Source organism: Notechis scutatus, chromosome 3 (genome assembly GCF_049901735.1).
Source record: "Notechis scutatus isolate UNSWTSFEM ecotype Mainland chromosome 3, rNotScu1.2, whole genome shotgun sequence".
NCBI lineage: Eukaryota > Metazoa > Chordata > Lepidosauria > Squamata > Elapidae > Notechis > Notechis scutatus.
Window position 1 is genome coordinate 176748171 of NC_142011.1, and position 21774 is coordinate 176769944.

Sequence of the window (21774 nt, forward strand, 5' to 3'; positions counted from 1 at the left end):
TAGGAGAAGGGCCTGTTGCCCTGCCCTGTGGAACATCTTACTTCCAGAGGTGAGGCGAACCCTCACTCTTCTTTCTGTTCTTTAACAGAATAGTATTAAGACCTCCCTTAGCATGGAGGTCTAAAAGCATAATGCCCTGGGGATACTCCCACTACCTTATTAACCTCCTAGTCTTTTTTCACCTGATTTATCTCCACATGTAGGTTTTGACCTGTTTTTAACTCTGTTTTTAAGCAAAACTTTTATTCATTATTTACTGTATATGATTTGAGTATGCTATTGTAAACTGCTCAGTCACTAAGTTGAGATGGGTAGTGTAGAAATTTAATAAATTTTAATAAAATAAAATAAATGCTAAGAGCAAATTAGAAAAATTAGCTGTAAAATCTTCAGGATGGTAACATTTAATCACCATGTTGTGTTTCTGTTTCTTCCCTATTCAGTACTCATCTTCTAATTGTAGTCTTTGTTCTTCTCCTTTCCCAGGCTCAGCAGAATCTTTCAGTATGAACAGTACTGACCATGTGATTGGTGGCATTTGTGCAATATGTGGGGACCGAGCAACTGGCAAGCATTATGGTGCTTCTAGTTGTGATGGATGCAAAGGCTTCTTCCGACGCAGCATACGAAAGAGCCATGTTTACAGCTGCAGGTAAGAGCAACATAAGTGCTAAGGACTTCTTATTTCTTTGTGTTATGTTGGTATATTTCTATTCTATCTTTCCTCCAAACCCAGAGTGGAACATATGGTGAAGACAAAAGTAACATTTGAAGTGAAGGCACAGTAATACAGTTGTGTATAAAAGGTACCAGTCTCAGTCTTTGACATCCATAATTAAAATTATTTGATTTGGGAGCTCATACAAAAAGAACATAAATTCTAACTTAAAATTTGAAATTAAGCCATTGTTACTAAAAATGGTAAAGCCAAGAGAGTTTCAGAGCCTTTCAGAAAACCTTTCTAGAGTAGTTCTGGCATTCATCGGAGATATCTTGGAATAATTCTGGAAAGCATAGTTACATATCTGATGACAATATTTGGAGCATACCAGATCCAAGCAACCAGAGCCACTCATAAACAATTTGATTGACTTCTCCCTATGTTACAAGGATCTTCTCAGATTGCTTGCCTTCTTGTGGGAATGAAAAAGTAAGGTTTCCTGGATCTTGGGTGAGGTCAAGCTTTTGCCACTTGTGGCTGCTCATTGTTTCCAAATTAGATCATTGCTTGATGCTTCCTTCAAGCCTAGCTGGCAGGTTCCCAATAAAGAATGAATGGATAGTGTTGCATAGAATATTCAAAGATAAATAAGGTAATAATATGATCTGAAGTATTGAGTCTTTGAAGGTCAAACTAGCACCTTGAACTAAGCCTCGAAATATGCTAGTTGTCAAAGAAGTTTGTCATATTGGTGTAATAAATTTTAATTTATTAATTATATTTCCTGCTTTTCCATTGCAGAGAATGCTCAAGGGCATCCCACATAAAGCACATTGCAGTAATTATCTCATGATAACCAAGCCATAAATGTCAAAGTCCAGTTTTGACAGAATAGCCATAAATGAAAAAGTAGTGAAAACTGGTAAAGGCATTGCTAATACATACACATCCAAAAGAAGTATTGACTTGAAGATCACTGCAAGGTTCCTTTAGCAAAACTACAACGTTGTCCAAGATACATTATATGGATTGTGTATGGTGCTTACTGAAGGATTTAAAAGATGATTAAACTGGAAAAAAGATTAGTAAAGATTTCCATGGATTTGTACCATAGAGGATACATAGAATTTATCTCTTTAACTTGACACATAGATAGATATATTGAGATCCATATAGCTGGAAAGTGTCAAAAAAGTCACTTATGCACTGAAGGATCAGTCACTGATGCTTTTGGCTTTTCATCTTTGCTGCATTCTGTTTTTTAATGCAAAAGTTTAATTCTGAGTAGAAATTAGGAGACGAAATTTGAATTACCTTCTCTAAAAGAACTTTACAATAGAATAACTGAGTTGGAAGGGACCTTGAAGATCTTCTAGTCCAAACCCCTACTTAGGCAGGGAACCCTATACCTTTTCAGACAAATGGTTGTCTAATCTTTTTTTTAAAAACTTCCGGTGTTGGAGCATTCATAACTTCTGGAGGCAAATCATTCCATTGATTAATTATTCTGACTGTCAGGGAATATCTTCTTAGTTCTAGGTTGCTTCTGTCATTTTTTTAGTTTCTCTCCATTGCTTCTTGTCCTACCCTGAGGTGCTTTGGAAAATAGCTTGACTCCCTCTTCTTTGTGGCAGCCCCTGAGATATGCTAATGTTAAACTCCATTCCAATTTTATTCCAATTTCCAATGTTAAACTCGATTCCATTTTATTCCCAAGAAGACTAAATGTAGATTCTGATGTTCAGAAATTACTCCTCTACCAGCTTTCATTACTTATTGTTGCCTTATTGTGAGTCCCTTGTTTTATTTTTTAGTTGTCTTATCTCTGTTATTTTTCTTTTTCCTCAAGTATTGCTAGATCTGTGCTACAAAGTACCATCTGGCATTTTGTTTTATCTTCTTCTCATTTTTTGAGAAAGTTGACTAGGATTGTTGCTGAGGTTAAAAAGTACTTTTCCCTGCACTATTACTGTTATAAATTCAGGTCTCTTTTTCAAGATGTTTTCTTATCTTGAGATTCTGGCTCAAATAATGACAATTTGTATGCATTACTGTGGAAAATGGTCTTTTGCACACATGTTTTTGGATTTCATTTATGCTGAATGAAGGATTATGTATGTACGTAGTTCTACTGGCTCATTTAAAACACAGTAGCTCATCTCTTTATGCCACTCCTTGCTCAAAATGATGCTCTAATGGCATTCAGTAGGCAAGCCCCATCTCTCTCTCTCTCTAATCAGGATATCTTCCTATCTCTTTTATTATTTAAAGAAATTGCTTTGCTTTTCCCCATTGTTCTTACATGAGTTTATAACAGTGTTCTGGTATGAAATAATGATGTTGGGACAGGCAGCCTCAGTGTGTCTCTGGCTGGAAATGTTTCTTTATTCTGATGAGGGTTTCACTGATAGATTAATTCATTAATTTGCTTAAAAGATATATTTATCAATTGCTATTAATAAAGATAAATGGATATTTTGTGATCAAAGGCAGTATCTCTTGGATCCAGATCGGGGTACATGTAATATGGAAAGACGATGCTTTAATCTTTTGAGTAACTATTTTATAGAAGCATCATTTTGACTACTTGGAAACTAACAGCTAAAGCAGAAGCCATCATTCTGATCTAACAGAACTCATTTCTTTTGTTTTTTTGCTCCTGATCATATTCAACCGTAGGAAAGGATCAAAGGGAGACCAAAAGAGTTATCCTAAGCATTCGTGAAACCGAGAGCAGAATTTATATGCCTTGCTTTCAGTAGATGATGAATAACCTAATGGGATTTTACTTACCCATCAGAAGGAATTATTCCTGTTAGAAGAATGGCAAAGAGAAATGTTTCAAGCCTGATTAAAGAAAAAATACTGGTGAAGGTTGAGAGTCAAAGACATTGTTTTGACAGTGCCCATTAATTGTTTCACTTGTGCTAATCAAGATCCTTCTGTACTTGTACTCTAATACATTTACCCTTGATTCTGTCCAACAGATTTAGCCGGCAATGTATTGTTGATAAGGACAAGAGAAATCAGTGCAGATACTGTCGCTTAAAAAAGTGCTTTCGTGCTGGAATGAAGAAGGAAGGTAACTAAAAAGAAAAAAAGAAATTAGCAGGAAATAAAATATATAAGAATATGTACTAGACACCGATATTTCTTAGTTTGAAAGGAGGGATTTTTTTTAAAAAAAAATAGAAGTTTAAACATATCTTTTATATATTGCATTGCTATGCAATTTTTGTTACAAATGCTAAAAGTTGATGTGATAATTTCAAATATACTTAAACATACATGGTTCAGTGGTATCATAAGACAAAAATGCATTTCCCCAATCTTTGCAAAAATAAGTACCGTGTTTCTCCAACAATACGGCCTCCACCAATAGGAAGACCCAGCATGTTTTCTAGGCATAAAATCAAATTAAGCCCCTCCCCCCAAATTTAGGCCTAGTTTAAAACATGCAAAATGGGGGGAAGGGTGGGGGGACTTGCCATTTGGAGTCCGTTGGAGCTGCCGCCACCGTTTGGAGTGCTGTTGGAGCTGCCGCCGCCGTTTGGAGTGCCATTGGAGCTGCCACCGCCGTTTGCAGTGCCGTTGGAGCTGCCACCGCCGTTTGGAGCTGCCACCGCCGTTTGGAGTGCCGTTGGAGCTGCCGCCGCCATTTGGAGTTGCCGCCGCCGTTTGGAGTTGCCGCCGCCATTTGGAGTGCCGTTGGAGCTGCCGCCGCCGTTTGGAGTGCCGTTGGAGCTGCCGCCGCCGTTTGGAGCTGCCGCCGCCATTTGGAGTGCCGTTGGAGCTTCCGCCACCGTTTGGAGCTGCCGCCACCACGTTTGGAGCTGCCGCTTCCATGTTTGGAGCTGCCGCCATGTTTGGAGTGGCGGTGGCAGTCCAAATGGCGGTGGTGCTCTAAACAGCGGCAATGCTCCAAACGCGGAAGCGACAGCTCCAAACGTGGTGGCGGCACTCCAAATCGTGGCGGCAGCTCCAAACGGCGGCAGCAGCTCCAATGGCACACCAAACCGCGGCGGCAGCTCCAAACGGTGGCGGCAGCTCCAATGGCACTCCAAACGGCGGCAGCAGCTCCAACAGCACTCCAAATGGTGGTGCCAGCTCCAAACGGCGGCGGCAGCTCCAACGGCGCTCTAGATGAGGATGAAAGGGGAGGGAATTCAATCACCCCCGAAAAGACGGCCTAGCCGCTTTTTCGGGGCTCAAAAAAAAATAAGGCCCGGTCTTATTAAGTGAGAAACACGGTAGTAGTGTAGTGGCACCTATTGTGACTTTATAGATTAAATGCTGGATTTAGATAGAAGACTTGAATTAACAAAGTCTCAGTAAATATCCTTTTAGATGAATTTTAGTGTGGCATTTCTTTTGGCCTCAGTTTTTCACATATAAATTGACAAAAGTAATGATAATTTATCAGTGATGATATGAATTATGGTATATTAATAATATTACTCTTACTTCCTTATAAAACACATTGGTTGTTAATACTTGCATAAATTGTACAAGATCTAAAGAATGATTGATGGAACTAGATGTGAATAGTAAAACTATCCATTGAGAATCTTGCCATCTGGGACTTCTGGTTGTGCTCCTGTTGGGTTGGAGCGGAATCCGTGATCATGCACGGTTTTACTCTGTGCTCACTCGTTGAAGGGTCCCAATTGGGCATGGAACCACACTGTAGGGTTGGTGAAGAAAGGGGGAACCACCTGGAGGTTGAGGGGAGCCGCATCTCCCCTCCCTGGCAAGGTAAACCCCCTCTGAAAATGAGTTGGAGTGGTGGTCTAAAATGGCCACCATGAAGATGGGACACAGTCTGGGAAACTAAGACTATGCTGAAGCGGTGAAGCTGTGAGCAGTGTGTGAACCAGGTGAAATACAGGGCCATTAAAAGGTACCCTGGAATTAAAAAACAAATAATTTTTAATGAAAGATAGTAGAAGCAGTGACCAGAAAGAGAGAGAAGAAAATTGGAAACTTGCAAAATTGATTTTGGATTTTGAAAAGATTTAATTTGGAGATAGAAAACTCAGAGGAAGACATTTTATTATAAAAGACTTGGAAATTAAATTGGATAATTATCTGGATTTTGGCACTAATAGGTATAATTAAATGCTGGAATTGAACGTGTTAAAAAGAAATAATAGCTAACAATTGGAATTAGTGAAATTAATAAAAGCTTTTAAAAAAAGGAAAAAGTGAAAAGAAAGGGTGGAACGTGGAATGTGCCCCAGCTAATGGAAAAGGAAAAATTTCAGTGACTGTTTAAAAAGTGCTTGGTCTTTTTAAAATTGGAATTTGAAATGAAATAAGAGGAATTCCATTATAATAAAATAAAAACCCTGAAAAGTGAAATACTAGAATACTAGCAAAAAACAAAACCAAAAAAAAAAAAAAAAAAACCAGATACGTGAAGAAATTGTCCTGGGATTGTTTGGTGACTTTGGGAAAAATTGGAAAAAAAATCAATAGAAGGAACCTGGAAATAAAGATTTATGGACATTGACTGTTGAAATTAAATATAAAAGATGCTGGTTGAAATAAACTACTGGATAATTGGATTTGATATAAATATTAAAGGAAGAAAGAAAAAGAAGTGCACAAAATGGGAGAATTATGTGTGGAAATAAGATTGGAACTACAAAGCATGAGGAAAATGATGAAAGAAAGCTTGGAAATGTACAGTATCATACTACAAAAATTAGAAATGGCAACACAGACTAAAGAAGAACAAAGAGAACCAGTGTCAGGGGGAAGGAGTTAAACAAAGAACAAACCAGCTCTAAAGAACAAGTGAAACAATGAACATTAAAACAGGGGGAAAAAGAATTAAAGCTAAAAATTTGAGTTTGATGTGATAATTAAAGAGGGAATTGTTTGGAAAGTTAAACAAAGGAAAAGGAAACAGCAGAAGAAGGCATTACAGAGGAAAGTTCAAGAGAAGGAGAGGGACAAAATAAATAATTGGCATAAGAAATGGAGGAAAATAATAAAGGAAAAAAGGGGAATTAAGGAAAGGACCAGAAAATGTCAGGAAATAGAAAGCAAACAAAAATGAAAAGAAATTTTACAGTCAGGAGGATGAGAGACAATGGGTAGAAGAAGAACAGGAAAAGGGATTCTGCGAGGTAATGTGTTGTGATATATAAGAATATAGATTTAAAAATAGAAAAGATTGGAACTGATATTTTTCTTTAAGGATAATTGTTAAACCAGATATAGATATAACTGAAATAAATATGGAAGTGGGATTTTATTATAAGAATATTAATTAATATTTAATAAAGTGATGAATAAAGTTAAAATGCATTATGAAAATTGTAATGCAAAGACTATTATTAGTTTTTAAAATTAATTGAATAGATTAATATTTTTGAAATCAGATGATTAGAATGTAATTGAGAAAAAGAACACCATGTGGAATCTGACTTTATGTATGTATGTATGTATGTATGTATGTATGTATGTATGTATGTATGTATGTATGTATGTTATTCAGCTTTCTTCAGGTATTTTCCCATGTCATTATAGTTGTGCTTTTAAAGTTGTAGCAACGTTTCGGCAAAATCTCATCTGTCATCATCAGGCTTCTGTATTGTGTTTGTCTGTGAGTCAGACTTTCACAGCCGTTTCTGTTTTAAATTTGGTGCTAGCCGACTGCTGTGCCAGAATGTTTTTTTCTTCATCCTGATTGGTTGGGAGTCTTGGTCTGTGTTTATTGGTCTTAGAGTTTGCTGTGTTCTGCTTGATTGGAGTTTCTAATATCTTCTTTTTTTGTAGCTTTTTTTCTTTCTTGATTGGCTGGCAACATTGTGTTTCCTGTATTGGAGGCTTTTAGTGCGGCTTGGGTCCGAGTAAATGGACGGCTATCATTTATTAGGAAGCTAGATTTCATCTGGGTGCCTGGTTGGGGTGTGTTTGAGCTGGAGGTATCAGGGGGGATCTGTTTGTGTCCAGGTGTTTGCCTGGCTTGTGGTGTGGAGAATTTTTGTTTGTGAGTGCAGGCTTCCAAATAATTGAAAGGCTGGTGGAGTCATCTCTTCTATTCATTCTATTCAATGCTTCTGATGAGGTGGTGGATGGTCTCCTGAGGGATCTCCTCCCACACCTGGACTAAAGCATCCCCCAACTCCTGGACAGTCTGTGGTGCAACGTGGTGTTAGTGGATGGAGCGAGACATGATGTCCCAGATGTGCTCAATTGGATTCAGGTCTGGGGAACGGGTGGGCCAGTCCATAGCATCAGTGCCTTTGTCTTGCAGGAACTGCTGACACATTCCAGTCAGATGAGGTCTAGCATTGTTTTGCATTAGGAGGAACCCAGGGCCAACCGCATCAGCATATGGTCTCACAAGGGGTCTGAAGATCTCATCTCAGTACCTAATGGCAGTCAGGCTACATCTGGCAAGCACATGGAGCCCCCTAAAGAAATGCCACCCCACACCATTACTGACGTACTGCCAAACCAGTCATGCTGGAGGATGTTGCAGGCAGCAGAACGTTCTCCACGGCGTCTCCAGACCCTGTCACATCTGTCACATGTGCTCAGTGTGAACATGCTTTCATCTGTGAAGAGCACAGGATGCCAGTGGCGAATTTGCCAATCTTGGTGTTCTCTGGCAAATGCCAAACGTCCTGCATGGTGTTGGGCTGTAAGCCCAACCCCCACCTGTGGATGTCGGGCCCTCATACCACCCTCATGGAGTCTGTTTCTGATGGTTTGAGCAGCCACATGCACTTTGGGGCCCGCTGGAGGTCATTTTGCAGGGCTCTGGCAGTGCTCGTCCTTTCCCTCCTTGCACAAAGGCGGAGGTAGCGGTCCTGATGCTGGGTTGTTGCCCTCCTATGACCTTCTCCACGTCTCCTGATGTACTGGCCTGTCTCCTGGTAGTGCCTCCATGCTCTGGACACTACGCTGATAGACACAGCAAACCTTCTTGCCACAACTCTCATTGATGTGCCATCCTGGATGAGCTGCACTACCTGAGCCACTTGTGTGGGTTGTAGACTCTGTCTCATGCTACCACTAGAGTGACAGCACCGCCAGCATTCAAAAGTGACCAAACCATCAGCCAGAAAGCATAGGAACTGAGAAGTGGTCTGTGGTCACCACCTGCAGAACCACTACTTTATTGGGGATGTCTTGCTAACTGTTGTCTATTCCATTTGCACAACAGCCTGTGAAATTTATTGTCAATCAGTGTTGCTACCTAAGTGGACAGTTTGATTTCACAGAAGTGTGATTGACTTGGAATTACATTGTGTTGTTTGTTCCCTTTATTTTTTTGAGCAGTGTATATATGCATATGTGATATGTAGTAGTTAAGAGATTATTGCTATTAATGGACAATGTGGTAATTAAAAATTACTATACTATGGTAAATTTTTATAATACTATAGTAATTTTTGTAATAACTTAAAGGGAGTACATTGGGGAATGTATAAGGTAAAGGGGGTGGCAAGCTCAAATTGACAGATAAAGGGGACAACTTTTGATGAATGGAATATTAGTATGTGATAAACTTGCATATGTGACAGATAAAAGTAAATAGAAATGAAATAAGAATTTTAGATAATATTGTAAAACAAGATAGGAGAATATTTAAAGAAAAATGAAAGAAGCTATGATATGAATTGGAATTGGATAAAATAAGAATAATGAACATATGAATATTTGAGAATATTTAAAGGAAAATGGAAAGTAATAATGTGGTATGAAATTGAATATGAAAGATGAATTCGTAAATATGGTCATGTTTATATTGAAATGTAAAAACCAAGAACCACATTGTTCACCAAAAGAGATGTTTTTTAAAATATAAAAATAAAAAATTTATTTAAAAAAAAGAGAGCTAGTTCCGAAAGAGAGAGAGAGAGAGAGAATCTTGCCATCTCATACATGGAAGAGAACTGTGTGGTTTGATAGCACTACCGGTAGTAATAAATATTGCACTTAGATAAGTAAAATATGTGTTTTACTGGATTCTCTTTTTATTTTAGCATGTAGAATTCAAAGTAGGATTATGTGGTTCAAGATTGAAATCTATAACCATAGGGTGAAGAATCACTGGGGTCAGAGGCTTCGTCCGCAGGCTAATCATATTTCTGAGTATCTACCATACTTAGATGTTTTCTCCTAAAAATGAATGGCTGAATGAGGAAAAATACACAAGAAACTATTAAAGAGGATTGTGCAACAGATCTTGCTGTAGATTCATCTCAGTGTCTCTTCACAGAGGCACGTGAAAAGATAGTTACTAACAGTTTATCCTACTCTAGGAAAAAACAATCCACAGTGGATAGATGGAAATTTCTTATTTTCTAAAATATAAACATGAGAAGTTTCTTCCATGTTTGATTCATGTCTATATAGACTGGTGTTCTTATAGCATTATCAGACATTTTGAAGATCATAGTTTTTCTCTCTGGAGTTTACCTACTGCCCATGCAACATTACAGGACTATCTGGTCATTTCAGAGATTACTGGCAAAGTAGAAATCTCTCTGTCAAGAATCTGATAGCGTGAGGCACAAAACATCAGGACCAATGTAAAGTTCCAATCAAACTGATTTATTACTAATCATGCCTATTTGCAAGAATTTATTCAGCTAAGTTTTTGCACTGTCTTGGCAGTAGATAAGGGTCAAAGGAATTGAAGAGGGATTGGACATAGTCCATTTGTGGCTATGTAGAGTCTGTAGGCTGATTTTTCCTTTGACTCTGCCCCCAGGTTCTGCCACTCCTCTTACAGATGATGCTGTTAGTGTGCCAGGATCTTTAAAGATTAAGCAAATCTATACATGATCTCTGGATCAGCCTATTATGTTTGAAAAATAATAATGATTCCTTTTCTATTTTCACCTAGTCTGCAAATATTTCTGTGGATTTTTTTAAATTCTCAGAAAAATCACTTGAGGTATTACAGTATTGTGCAAACCATCTGTTTTGATGTTGAAGAACAATTTAGATATGATAATTCATTGCACCCTGAATGACTCTTTTCTCCCAAAGACTTGCCTTAAAAGTAATAAAAAAGAGCCTCTGAAAGTGCACTTGGGAAGACTGACAGGTAGAAAGACTATTTAATGTCACCTCACACCCTAATTCTCACCAGATTGGAGCAAATAATTAATTCAGCTGCTTTACAGCCAATGTGGAAAACATTCGACTTATAAGGCTACCTCACCCAAATAGCAATTCTTGGCTATGAGGCCCTTGAGCTTTCTCCTCCACCCCCTTAATAGCAGAAGAAGCTAGAAGGGAAGTTTTGAACAACAAATGAGGAAACTGGTTGAATGGTTCCTAGTTGTAACCACAGAGCCTGTTTTTCATTAAACAAACAAACAAATAAAATTTTGGGGAGGGAAGAAAGAAATGACTATCCATGCCAGCTGCTCTTTGTATACAAATCTAAAATTTAACCCTATTAGTAATTGAGTTGAGGAACATTTTGGATAAAGAGGAAGCTTATACATTTGCATCATAAACAAACACAAATCCCATCTGTTTTGAATTCTTTTTCGAAAAGTTACATAGTGGTTTATTTTCAAATCCAAATGAAATAGCAATGCCAAAGCCATTAGTAAAGTAAGAGTAATAACATTTAAATTTCTTTTTCAATTGCCATTGACATATTCAAAATAAAAATGTTGTCAGCTCAGTTTCAGATTATTCCTAGAAAACTGTTTAGTTTTCTTATTCTGAGATGGTGCATGAGAGGCAGTCAAAGACAACAATACTTTATTGCTTAATTTCATATAGTGAATCCTATGTTGCTTTTTAAGAAATCGGTTCTATTGAGTTCAAGGACTCATACTGCCAGATACATATTCAAAATCACCTTGCCAAATGAATTTCCTCTAGATAGTTGAATCTTCATTTCCATCATCCCCAGCCCACATAGACATTGCTGAAACATCTATGGAACACCATGTTGTAGACAGGCTAAAGTATAGGATTGCAACGTTATTGTTTTCTTAAAGAAGAATTTCAGATCTGCATAAAAGAAATTATGATAGTCTTCCAAATAGTCTCTTGACTACATTTTTGCAATCTTCATTGTTCATCAGGATCTGATGCTGTACAATGGCTATTTGAGATTTAATCAACCGAAAACTTCAGTCACAGAATGATCTTAATGGTTTCCTGATGTTCCCATCACTCTATTGTTCTTCATCTCTTCCCTCTTCACTTATCAAAGTCTTCTTCTATCCTTTCTGACTAAAGGTTAACTTGGAAACTTACCTAGGATGTGACGTGAAAAATCATAGAAAATTGAAGAAATTTAAGGTAGAAAAACTTAACTAGTCATGAAGAATTACATCAGTGAACTTCTATGCATGTCTTTCATATTCTTCCCAGGTTTTCATATTTTAAGAGCACTTCATGCTGCAAATATGATTTCATAAAACACACACACATAAAACAACATTTTCAAGATAAATGATGTGCAAGCTAAGTATTTATTACTGAGAAACTTTTCAGGTTTTTTAAAATTATTTTTTCTTCCCCACACAGCCTTTCTATTTAGCTTGGCAAATCAAAACAGGTGATGATGTCTCTGGTATAATTTTATATTTAAAGCTTTTAACTGCATTTTGTTGTTCAGGTGCTGAGTTAAGGAATGAGAAAGATAGCATTTATCCAGTTAAAAAAAACTGGGACATCATTCTTGATTCATGTTACATGATCATTTATCACTTAGTGTTTATCACTGTATGGCATTTCTTATTATGGCCTTAATAAAAGGCCCATCAGAGAATGTCCTTGGCTAAGAATCTAGCGTGTCTTCACCATAAAGTGTGTTCATTCTTCATATAAATTGTGAATACTATATAGTAAGCTGAATACATTTTTATTGAAGCACTGGTATTGCTTACAACTTCTTGGATGCATATTGCTTCACTAAAAATCACAAATAGATAACTGGAAATACATTCACTGCTCGTACAAAACGTGATGAGGTTCTATATGAACTAAAAAGATACATTGACTGGAACTATGCTTTTCTGCCCTTGATATGCCCTTATGCATAAACTCTTCCGGGGGTGGGTTGGTTAGGGTTAGGATTAGGATTAGGGTGGAGGATGTAGCCTTATCCCTATTAATGGATATTCCTTGATGCAGTTTCAGTCTCCTTCTGTATGGTCTTATGATTATTCTCTCAAAAGTGCCTTTTCAAAAGGTAACTGGATTGTTTTTTTCTTGAGGAAGAGGAACAAACTATTTCATTTCTCATCCAAGAAACTTCATCATAAGTACTGACAATTGAGACTGGCTGGTGGGGGTGGAAGAATAGGCTCTGATGGGATGGTGATCTAGGAAATGGACGGATTGTATTTCTTGCAGTCAACTGGTCCATTCATGCTTTCTGTGAAAGCTTTTGAGGCCACTTGGGGTTTATCTTTGCCCTCAGGGTATAATTGGTTGTGGAATTTTCTTGGCACTATGGCAAGAGCTGCATTGTAGATTGATGTTGTATCCCTCCCTCTTTGTTGAAAGAGGGCTGCTCAGTATTAACATAAATGACCTCTTTTACACCTCTTTCAAACTAATGATCCAAAATGTGGAGTGCTGTCTTCAAAATAGTGACCTTTGTCTTTCAAATGTAGATGGACAGCTGAATCTTGTCCTGATGGGTTTGATCTTTTATGTTGTGCTGTGCACTTGTGAAATGGTTGTTTTTGTTTCACCAATCTACAGGTCTGCACATGTCTCACCACATTGAATTTCATATATCACATTGCTCAGTTTTAGTCTAGGTATTTTATCCTTGGGGTGGACAAACTTCCTGAAATGCTATAGTGGAATACAAAATTGCATGTTGAAGTCCACAAGATAAAATGATCGCACAGCAAAAATAGTGAATGAAAGTTATACAAAGTTTTTCTTCTCTTTGCTGTAAAGAATCTAGAAAGTCTTATGGAAAAGATGTCTGATGGCCATGAGAACTGTAAAGGGAGGAAGGAATTGCCACATTACCTGCTTTCTCTTAGGATAAATCCTGCATTATGCTGTAAATACTGAATTTAAATGTCTTAAAAATATTTTAAGAAACCTGAATTTTGTGTAGCATTTCTTATATATCATATGTGTTTAGTTAAGCTAGTTTAGGAAATGATGGAAAAATCTGTCTATCATAAATGGTGAAAATGGAAATATATTGTGTACTGTATAGGGAAAGTGAATCTGTTTCTCAGACTTCTTTCAGCTCTTGGCTTTCAACATGCTTTTGTTTTTCTACATACCATTTTCTACCCATGTAGAATTTCACAATAGTTTCTTGTAGTTATCCATCCTCCCTCCTTTATTCAAAAAAGTTAGCTAACATAGTCTTGATATACGCAGATATACTCATAGATTTTTTTTAGTGGGGAACAGGATCATTTTAGTTTTCTTGCTCTTTATTACAGTGTTTCTTTTCTCTGAAAAAAATTGGAATGTCTGCTGATACTTCTCTCTCTCTCTGTCTCTCTCTCTCTGTCTGTCTCTCTCTCTCTGTGTGTGTATGCATACAAACATTAAATAGAATACTTTAGAAATACAAATATATTGTTCATGCATCTCTAGTAGCCATATAGAAGATGTATTTCAGCAAGTACAATTTGTCATCACAGGAAATTTTGTCTTCTGTGCCATTATTAAAGGTGAAACAGCCCTCTTTTGCTTGTTCTATATTGATTATATGAGGGCCAGAATTCTTAAACTATCCTATCAGTTTGATGACCTATAAAACTACAGGGCTAGACTTGTTAAATGTTATAGATGACAGAAAAATAATGTTTACTGACTATTTAATATTTCAGTCTATGTTTCAGAGTTCTATGATTTCCATGCAAATATCTTGGAGTTTTATGATAAAAAAATATTTACATAATCCATTTAGATGTTTTATTCAGGCTTTCAATATTAAACTTGGATAATAAACAAGAACCAAAATGAATGAATCAACATTATGATAGCCATACCAAAATAGTTTTAAAAATTTCAGTTGAAAATTCTGAGAAATATCCATTAGAGTAAATACTCTTCAACGTTCAAAACAAAGAGCTAGGTTAATTTCTATTGGAATAAAAAAAGGTAAAGAAGTTGTTGCTGACTCTAGGGGCGGAGTTCATCTCAGTTTCAAGGCCATTGAGCACTGTCTGAAGACATTTCCACAGTCACGTGGCTAGCATGAAGTCATGGAGTGCTGCTACTTTCCCACCAAAGTGGGACTATTTATCTGCTTGTATTTACATGCTTTCAACCTGCTAGGTTGGCATGAGGTGGAACGAAGATGGGAACTCACTCTATTGCATGGTGCTCGGGTCTCATGTCCAACAAGTATATTTCTTTTTGCAGACAGGCAATATCAAGTATTACTCAGAAACATGAATACAGAGAAAAGCAAATCTTGGGCAGTGTTTCAGTTCCCCTGGGGCCTTATGGCATTGATAACTTCCCTTCCCTTCCCTCTCTCTCTCTCTCTCTCCCCTCTCTCCCTCTCTCTCCCTCCCTCCCTCCTCCCTGTGTTTGTGTTTAAAATTTGCTTTTTAAGTGCAGGAATGGTTTCTTTGGTTCTCCTTAAAAATTCAAAGTATTGAGACAGACAGTATAAAAAGTATTGGGTGGTGAAGAATTTTTTTCCCTCCAGCTTGAAAAAGTGTCAATAGTATATTTAAACCTATTGTAGGAGAAAATGATCCATTTTAATGCACATGTATTTAAAGGTCTCTAAATAAGCCATGATATCGTTGACTGCTTTCCCCAACATATTCTACAAATAATTTGCTTCCTTGTGAATTACGTTCCTCTGAGATGACACAATTACCTTAAAATATTTTTTCAAAAATCAGCCCCATTCAAATCTATTAACCAGCTGATTAATTAAAAGGGAGTAATTGTTAATTCTGTCACTAATGCAATGTACAATTACTGTGCCTTTCATTTCTTCATCAACATATTTGTCAACTTATTTCAGCCCTTTTAAAATCAGTGTTTTTCTTATCTTATGAATCATTAGCCACTAAGACAAATTAGCTTTCATTTGTGTTTCTGTGCATGTCACCTTGGGCCTGTGTGTGTGTGTGTGTGTGTGTATGCACACGTGTGTCCTTCTTAGTCTGATAGAAACTGTATGGACAAGTCCTTGTACACAAACACACCCTATTTTTTTAAAAGGGTGCATGTGATGCACAGCTTCTGTTCAGATAGTGTTTGCTCCAAGTAGAAACTAGTAATTTGGGAATAATATATACATTACAATTTGCCAGAATAAACGATTAAAACACAGGTGTCATTCTTCTCTACGGCAAAGTATGGACAAGATTTATATAACTGTGTAATACCACTTTGAAACATAATCCAGTGTAATTCTTTGCATGCAACCAGATATGAATACCTTATGTTTTCTTGTTATTCCACTTCTCCTCCTCCAGCTGTTCAAAATGAACGGGACCGAATAAGTACCAGACGAAGCACCTCTGATGGCGTTGCTCCTCCTTCTATTAACACACTGTCCCAGGCTGAAGTGCTTTCTCGTCAGGTATAGTAATCTACCATCAGTGCCTAAAGAGTCACCTTAATCTCTTGAATACTCTCGGAATCCATTATTTATAACCATATCTATTCTTTTTGCATTTGTAATAACGAAATAAGACAAGAAGGCTCTCCGAAAAGAATTCTAATTTTATTCAGCTTATTTTGTAATATCACTCAATGCACTGTTCACGTTGAAAATAGATAACTGAAATGATTCAGGTGAGGAGGATACCATTATCGCCATCAGGTTTAATCTATAAGGACTCCTTATTAAATGTTTCTCCAACCTCTTGGAGTATGCCTGAAGAAGTCAGAGGAAGGTTAAGGACTGCAAAATCTACTCTAAATACTTTTGCTCTATTGATGAAAACTATATTACCATAAAAGTGATATGATATACAAACCCTTACTGTATAATACATAAACATTTTCATATATTGTAGGAGATAAAATACTTCTACTTATGTTTCCTTTTTCTTACTCTTTTTCTTTGTACCTGAACCAACATACATTTATCATGTCTTTCTTCTAAAACATTTTGTTTTCCTTGAAATTGCTTTAGCTTTGACTCCAAACTCATCAGGTTTTCTTCTTCTTCTATAATCTTTTAGCTATTTCTGAACAGTTGTTCAGAAGTTGTTTCTATTGTACTGCATATGAACAAGATGGGTATCTATCAAGCCTCCCTAACCAAGAAAGTCACACAAATTGATTTCTAAGCACTTTCCTTTATCGTCAGAAATCTTAACCCAACTAAAGTAAACTACTTGCATCATTAAAGATATACTCTGAGAACCCCTAGAAAAGATTTAACCCTCTTCCTCCTTCCCTCCCAACCAAACAATCTAAACTTTGCTGTCTCTTGTTTCCCTGGATGCATTCTCTTCCTCTTTGGAATCTGGACTACATTTTGCCACAGTATCATCTGTGCAGCTGCGGAAGCTCTTAGAGTCCCACTGTCTTCAAAACACCCTATTAGAATGATCCTCTATTGAAACAGAATTAATATGTAGGCCGGACCTTTGACCTTATTAATCACTTTTTGTGAGGTTATCGTAATTTTGAACCATTGTTAAACCAGTCAAGGGCTACCTGTAATTGTAAGTCAAGGGCTACCTATAATTTTTTAATGATTAATAGTAATTATTAACTATGTTTTAATTATGTTTATATTATTTTATATTTCTGTGTTTTATGTGTGCTGTAGAATTGGTTGATTAGAGGATTTTTTTTAAATACATCAAAAAGTAGATATAACTTTACTCAATCTTCATCTGTATCTTCAACTTTTATCTTCTTTCTATTTTTTTACATACTTTATTATCTTTCCCTTATAGTTGTAAGTCCTTGACTTACAACTATTTTAATGAATGTTTTATGTTATTCTAATTTATTATTTTTAAGATTGTGTTTAATAATGAATAAGTAATTTAAGATGTAACATGGAGAATGGAATGGAAGAATATTAAAAAATAAATATATGAGTTTTGAATAGAATTTCTGAATCTACTCAGAAATAGAAAGTAAATAAAATAGAATTTCTGAGTCCTGAATAATAGAGATTTTAACTTATTTAACTTAATTTATATCTACATTTATAAATGGTAACTATTATCAAGACTGATATAGCGTTTTGAAACTTTAACCAATCTGAGTCTTTGTGTCACCCAGATTCCTCTTTCAAGTTTAAATGTTGGCACTACTGACATCAGTGTTAAGAAAATTGCGGGCATTAGTGACATTTGTGAGTCTATGAAGCAACAGCTCTTGGTTCTTGTAGAATGGGCAAAATATATCCCATCTTTCTGTGAACTACGGCTGGATGACCAGGTATGAAATAATTAAAGCACCTGTTCTTAGTTTGGGAAGAATATCATTCTATGTTTTAAAATCAAATTAAAGATCTTTAAGCTTATATTCATGCAGAACTGGTTATGGAATCTGAGAAAGAAGAGTGGTGGGATTCAGCCCCAAGGGAATGTCAACCAGGATCAGGTTCCAAAATTCCCTGCAACATAGGATGGAGGCAATATATTTACCCAGCCTTTAGTAAAAAAATCAAGGCAACTTTTTTTTACTTTTTGATAAGAATTTGATTAAAGGAAGCTGGCTTTTAAACTTGTTTTCAGTTTATCCACTTCCTTACACATTAGACAGGAAGAAAATAGATATTTGTAATGAGTTTGGGAAGTCTCTGAGGGCCACATCCAAGATTTTATGGGCTTCAAGAAGTTGTATGAATCTATTTTATTTATTTATTTATTTTATTTGTCAAACACTTACAATATAATAGAAATAAGAATAAACATGAGTATAAATACATGAAATAGGTACTAACAATAGGACAGGGACGGTAGACATGATTGTGCGCTTATGCACAACCCTTACAGCTCTCTTAGGAATGGGGTGAGGTCAATAGAGGTTAGTTTGAGGGTAAAGGAGTGGGGATTTGAGCAGGTGACAACAGAATCAGGTAGTGAGTTCCAGACATTGACCACTCTGTTGCTGAAATCGTACTCCCTGCAATCAAGTTTGGAGTGGTTTACATTAAGTTTATATCTGTTGTGTGCTCTTGTGTTGTGGTTAAAACTGAAATAGTCATTAACTGGTAAGATATTTAACATATAATTTTATGTACTATTTTAAGTCCGATCTTAGCCAGCATAGTTCAAGGATGTCTAAGCTCAGAATCTTCAACATTTTTAGTTATCATTAGATCAGCTATCCACAATTAAGCAAGGTGTTGCTTAAGGTAATATGAATTCAGTGTCATTGTCTGCTTTTCATGAAATATTTCGGTATTAAAAATGTTCAGGAAACAAATTATCAGGAAAATGAATTCTTTAAAAGAAGATAAATTTTCAAATAGGTTTTTGAACTGAAGCCTCACTTCTTCAACATTTTTTCTGGGAAAGAAGAATTTAAACATAATAGGAACAGTTATCATTCTGATTATCTTAATTCAGTTCTGATTTCCTTTAATAGTCTTTTTTAATATTTTATGTACATTTTGTATGGATGTTTTATCTGCTGTTTTTATATCTAAGGTTGCCCTGCTAAGAGCACATGCTGGAGAACATCTTTTACTTGGAGCAGCAAAAAGGTCTATGGCTTACAAAGACATTATTCTTTTAGGTTAGATTATATTATATTTATTTTGGCATTTTATCAATAAAACGCTAACTATGTTTACTGAAAAGTATGCATAGGACTTCAGTTTGGAGTGTGTTGGAGTATGTTAATTTGTTAACTAACAATAGATTACAAAACAGGCTTTTTCACTAAATCCTGAGACAAGACTGTTCTGAATAAAAATAAGAATTCTCCTTACTTTAAAAAGTGAATTAAAGTTTACTATTAGTACCATACATTATAAATTTTATTTTGCAGATGAAGTAGTTGATGTTGTTGTTATTGTTCTTATATCCAAGGGGCATTTTACTTAGAGAAAAACACCCAAAATAGTTCTGCTTCTGGACCTGTTTGCCTTTTTCACAAGCATGACCCTTGAAATGAGGGATTTATTTCTCCTCATGATTGGCAGAAAGAAAACATTTTGGCTCATTTCCCAACCCATTGCATATGGTTTGCATAACCTTTGTCTTATTCCTTTTCTCTGCTATTGGAAATATTCCTTGGGGATAAAAATATTCATATGGGCCTGCTAGACCTTGCTGGTTCATACAGGAGCTCCCCTCCTTTGCTCCTAATACTTAACTGAAAGTTAAAAGATTTTCTACCGTCAGTTGGTAACATCTTACTCTCAACTTTGAACATATAATCACAACCTTCAGCAATCGACCACAGGCAAATGGAACATGTAGCATTTTGTTCTTAAGAGCAGTCAAACAAATGCTTTTGGGAAATCTGTGACAGGACATACATTTGTACTGTATTCACCTTTCAGCTGTTCTATGTATAGATCTACCCTATCCAGATTTGTCTTCAAAAATTCATATATTTAGATGAGTACATAATTATGAAATGAAATTATATGTGTATGGATATGTAATTATTTGGTAGCACACAACATGTGGGAAAAAATACAATGAGGTATATTTATTCATTCAAATGTACTGGGAGGTAGAAATGGTAATTGACTGTGTAGTTTTAAGCTACAAATATCATTAATAATTTTCACCTGATTTTATTTCTTAAGGTAATGATTTTGTCATCCATCGTAACAGTTCTGAAACTGAGATTAGCAGAGTAGCAAACCGGATCCTGGATGAGCTCATTAAACCATTTCAGGAAATTCAGATTGATGATAATGAGTATGCATGCCTAAAGGCGATTGTATTTTTTGATCCAGGTATATTTCAGAATTTCCTTTCCAAACGTAACAAAAATTGTTGCTTTCTAAATATAAGCAGAGATATTATAGGTAATCTAGTTTGTCATCTAGGTCTTTATATGATTGGGACTCAAAGGATTTTATTTTAACTTATTTTGAAACATCAGCATGCTGGCTGGGAATTATCTGGACAACATCAGATTTATAATGGATATTTTAGTTTTTCAGTAAAACTTTATTACTCATGCCAGTTGAGAAATAAAAAGGTTTTATGACAGCTCTGCCTTAGGTGTGTCACCAACTCCTAAAGAAAGGACTAACAGGAATAGAAGGCAGCTTTAGAAACTGATGGAGAGCAGGCAATACATTATGCCCTTAAATGCCTACGTGTGAGACCTTAGGGTTCCTTCTCTTGGCTGGCCTTGAGAGCTTATCTGTTGCCAGATTTTCTCTGAGCAACATATTTATTGCCCCTAGCGCTGGATTGTTCAAGATAAATTATTTAGATTCAGTTTTCATTCTGCTGGTATCCTAGGAAGGTACAGATGATTGTATGTAACTATGTATGTATGTATGTGTGTGTGTGTGTGTGTGTGTATGTATGTATGTATGTATGTATGTATGTATGTATGTATGTATGTATATTTCACCTTTATTATTTTTTATAAACAACTCAAGACAGCATATGTGTTCAGTGTTTATTTATTTGTTTCCTTCTATCATCTGCAGCTTCATTCCAGAAAGTGTCAGAGCTTTTTCCACAACAACATGGCTTAATATTTTCTGTGACAGAAATAATACTTAAAAATCTTAAGTTAGGAAAGTGCAAGGTTGTTTTTATTAGCTCTTTGTCTTAATGTTATCCTATTAAGACAAAGGGATTTCTTTCCAAACATAAACATTGCTGAGTTTATACAATCTAGCTTTTTTAATCAACAGATTATGTATGTTTCCAGCACAGAGATGAGGATAACTGGGTCTTTAATGCAATGGCTATTTTTTCAGTCCTCCCTACTTACCATAAAGGCTGCCATTGGAAGACTGCCATTTTCTGTCTTTTTTAAAAAATAGAAACAAATAATAATAAAAAGAAATTGTGATGAAACTGCCAAGGCTGGTACTACCATGAAGTCAAGATTGGGAGATCTTTTCTCCCTATTCCTTTCTTTCTGTTTTTTTACAGTTCTTCATGAGAATGATCCCTCACCCAAATAGAAATAAAAGCAGGTAACCGAGTTCTCGGTAGCCCCTCCCTTTTTTCTAGGTCTCTTTGAGGCTTTATTTTTTCTTA

At 36.1% G+C, this 21774-nt stretch overlaps 1 protein-coding gene across 3 annotated transcripts in view; it reads left to right on the top strand.

The window, feature by feature from the left end:
- HNF4G (hepatocyte nuclear factor 4 gamma) overlaps positions 1-21774 on the top strand; it is a 94850-nt gene that overhangs the window by 54421 nt on the left and 18655 nt on the right. For all 3 annotated transcript variants that reach the window (XR_015748954.1, XR_015748953.1, XM_026689183.2), the window contains exons 2-7: positions 487-652; positions 3649-3743; positions 16087-16193; positions 17861-18019; positions 19237-19324; positions 20349-20501. Coding sequence is in view for 1 of the 3 variants with exons in the window: in XM_026689183.2 (XP_026544968.2) it covers positions 507-652; positions 3649-3743; positions 16087-16193; positions 17861-18019; positions 19237-19324; positions 20349-20501 (748 nt within the window). In the remaining 2 variants the exon portion in view is untranslated. The remainder of the gene's footprint in view (positions 1-486; positions 653-3648; positions 3744-16086; positions 16194-17860; positions 18020-19236; positions 19325-20348; positions 20502-21774) is intronic.